The sequence below is a fragment of the Sinocyclocheilus rhinocerous genome, unplaced genomic scaffold (genome assembly GCF_001515625.1).
Source record: "Sinocyclocheilus rhinocerous isolate Xijiao unplaced genomic scaffold, SAMN03320098_v1.1 scaffold778, whole genome shotgun sequence".
Taxonomy (NCBI): domain Eukaryota; kingdom Metazoa; phylum Chordata; class Actinopteri; order Cypriniformes; family Cyprinidae; genus Sinocyclocheilus; species Sinocyclocheilus rhinocerous.
The window spans coordinates 953,493-956,974 of NW_015650332.1; the positions used below are offsets into that span (position 1 = coordinate 953,493).

The 3,482-nt window shown below is 37.9% G+C and overlaps 1 protein-coding gene across 1 annotated transcript in view; it reads left to right on the forward strand.

Annotated features, from left to right (window-relative positions):
• The window catches only part of LOC107711761 (1-phosphatidylinositol 4,5-bisphosphate phosphodiesterase eta-1-like), a gene marked incomplete at its 3' end in the record, with an annotated part of 86,721 nt that overhangs the window by 61,923 nt on the left and 21,316 nt on the right, over positions 1-3,482 (forward strand). The window contains exons 7-9 of the mRNA XM_016516809.1: positions 265-358; positions 2,356-2,559; positions 2,662-2,782. Of these exons, the coding sequence (XP_016372295.1) occupies positions 265-358; positions 2,356-2,559; positions 2,662-2,782 (419 nt within the window). The remainder of the gene's footprint in view (positions 1-264; positions 359-2,355; positions 2,560-2,661; positions 2,783-3,482) is intronic.

The following is a 3,482-nucleotide window of genomic DNA, read 5'->3' on the forward strand; positions in this document are numbered from 1 at the left end:
CGCGTTTCTTCATTGCATGTGTTGTCAAACTGATGAAGATGTTTTCTTAATTTGCTGGTGTTTTTTCAATTTGCATGTGTTTTCTTAAGTTGCAGCGCGTTGAGCTCTCGGCCACCGTAAGAATGGCAGTTTGGAGGATTTTTTTTTGTGATCTTACTTTAAAAGGAGGTGACCCTTAGAGACCAAATGATTGTTATGGATCCTATCTGGAAGATTGACATGAGGTTGACCCTCTCTTTTCTTTTGTTTTCTGCTTCTTCACAGATGTCCAATGTGACCCCTGAGTACTGTCTGGACATAATCAATAAGTTTGAAGTCTCTGAGGAGAACAAGCAGAATGGAGTTCTTGGAATTGAAGGTGAGGACTATGTTTGGCCACACTCAGCTTTTCTTTCCCTCCCTATTTTCCTATATTTATTGAAGAAAACCTGACAGAATGTCTGAATAACTAGACTCAAACTATTCTTGATCATGTGTGTAATAAAACAAATGTATGTAATTATGCTGTAACCAGACATTAAAGGGATAGTTCACCCAAAAATAAACATGTTGTCATCATTTACTCACCCTCATGTCGTTCCAAACCTGTGTGAGTTTCTTTCTTATTCTGAACATAAAAGAAGATATTTTGAAGAATGCTGATAATCAAACAGTTGATGGTTGATGGATATTATTTCTTTCAACAACTGATGAAAGAAACTTATACAGATTTGGAATGACTTGAGGGTGAGTAAATGATGACAACATTTTAATTTTTGGGGTCAGCTATTCCTTTAAGGTCCAAACTAATCTCAGAACAGCACAAGCTCAACATCAATAGAGGTTATGGAAGGCACTGCTAAACCAGCACCAGTTAAACAGTGAGCTGTGTCATGATACTGTCACGTTTATTGTTTGGCATTTGTGTCTCTACTAAGTGCCAACCTACTTTAGAAACTATAGAATACGTGACTCCATAGCTGTGGCAGAAAGTAGAGATGCCTTTACCGTTTACATTTTACAAAGTGGTGGGTAGTGTGACAGCAGGCTGTTCTGCTGGATCTTAAAGTTTCTGTTTGTGTGTGTGTGTCGTGAAACTTCATCTGATCTTTTTGGAGCTTTATTGATTGCGTTCATGAGCACTGTCCACTGACAGTGAAGTACTGGCCACCCCCTTTTCCCTTAAGCTAAATAAGACACAGGGGCTCAGTTCAGCTTGACTTCCTGTTAGAGCAAAGTTGGTGGAACTGATTGACCCTGCCTGCTGTGTGTGAGCCCTTAATAATACTCTGGTCAGACCAGACTGAACTATCTATCTATCTATCTATCTCGAGGGAGACATATTTCTGTTTATACCTGGCGTTTTAATACCTCTCTTTTTGACCACTTTCCTGATTTATTTGAATGGAGGGTGTATCTATGGGCAGGTGTATGTATGGGCCTTTCCTTATCTTTCAATCTAATATTGCGAAATAAGCTTGTGCAATTTACATATGAAGGAGACAATGGAATATGACACAGTGGGCATCAGCTTTTGTTATAGCCGCTCTGATAGTCGCAGAACTATGCCGAATGCTGTGATTTGTGCTAGAGTCAGGACTAGTAGAAGAACATTGTGCTTTTTAAATTTTTTCATCTTCAAACCAAATTTACGATTTAAGCCGACAGTTTAAATCCCATCTGTTTAAGAATTAGGTCAGTAGGCAGAGAGCAAGCAGTCTTTAGTAGCTGTTCATACACAATTGACCACATGAGCATCTACACTGCGGAAACAGTCCAGTCAAATGTGTTTTCGACTACCTCTGGAAGTGGCCAGAAGTGGACAATCTCAAAACATTTCAGATCCCATTTACACCTGTATTTAGCATTGTCCACATGATTGGATTGTGAAAAACATATCTTAATACCAAACGTAAACAGGGCCTTTATATCTGTCTGTCTGTCAAATTTGCAATAGTTTTTTGTTTATGTGTGTGTGCCGCTTCCATAATTGGAACAATGTATGATGTGTTTCTTAGTGACTTGTATTCCTTTAGTGGCTTGTCAAGCTGAAACTAATTTATTCAGCACACATACATTGCATACCACTTGCACACAACTCTCTTTTTGTCTAAAAGCTGCATTTTTGAAAGAGAGCAAGACATTTAGGCTTTTAAAAAGTCACTGGAACGATCTCTCCAGTTGTTGCACTCTTTGTTGATTGTGTAAGGTTGTAACAACTGATATTTTAGCAGTGCATCATTAGTCATTTGCCTAAATTTTGAGCTTTTGAAAGACATGTTACATGTTTTGTTTTTGATTCTGTAGCAATATATAATATACGGCTCAAAGAAATAAAAAATATACAGCTGTTTTGGGTCTGCTTTCACTATCTAGGGTTCACCAACTACATGCGGAGCCCAGTCTGTGATGTGTTCAACCCTCAGCACAATGAGGTCAATCAAGACATGGATCAGCCTCTGTGTAACTATTTCATAGCCTCTTCCCACAACACCTACCTGACTGGAGATCAGCTGCTGTCCCACTCCAAGACGGACATGTATGCTTGGGTCCTGCAGGCCGGCTGCCGCTGTGTGGAGGGTAAGAGATAACACTTGTGGATATATGTCTAATATATATTTTCCAATGGTTGTAAATCAATTATTTTTAGAGCCTTGTTTGTGACTATGCTTTGTGTTATAGTGGACTGTTGGGATGGGCCAGACGGGGAGCCTATGGTCCAACACGGTTACACTCTGACCTCCAAGATCACCTTTAAATCTGTCATTGAGACCATCAACAAATACGCCTTTGTAAACAATGAGTGCGTACTTCCTTCTCCAGTTTTTCTTTTCTCTTTTATGATAGTTGCTTATGATCAGTCATTAGTTTATGTCAGGAAATCAGTCATCATTTTCTTTGTAGCTTTTCGAAACTATCCCTGGTGGGCATAGTAAAGCCATTTAAAGCTCATTTAAATAAACCATACTCTATGTTCGCTTTTTAAAAGTTTTAAAGTAATTTTACATTTAAAGTAGGGCTGTCAATCGATTAAAATTTTTAATTTAATTATTCACACCCTTTTTCTGTGATTAATCACGATTAATCGTACACTTCATGAAATTAAGCATAGACCATTTATCTTGTTTCAAATGTTTATTTTGTCATCATTTGCTATATCCAGCAAAGTAAACCAAAAGATTGAAGGGTGATTCTCAAAAATCTGTATTTTCTGCAAGCTTTTTTCAAGATAAATTTAGATGTCTTTCCAAAAAAGGACACTTAGAAACTCCAAAAGAACACCAAAGAACCAAATGATATAAGGAGCCCAATATAAGCACATATACATTTTTTTACATTTTAGAGAAGTCAAGTTGCGTAACCGAACAGGACCACATGGAAATGGCAAAAAAAAAAAACTAAACCAATCGCCTGCTGACTGCATATATCTACTACAGTACACGCACGGATCCATTCAGAATAACGAAACGGCAACATACACATGACAAATCAAAACATTATCG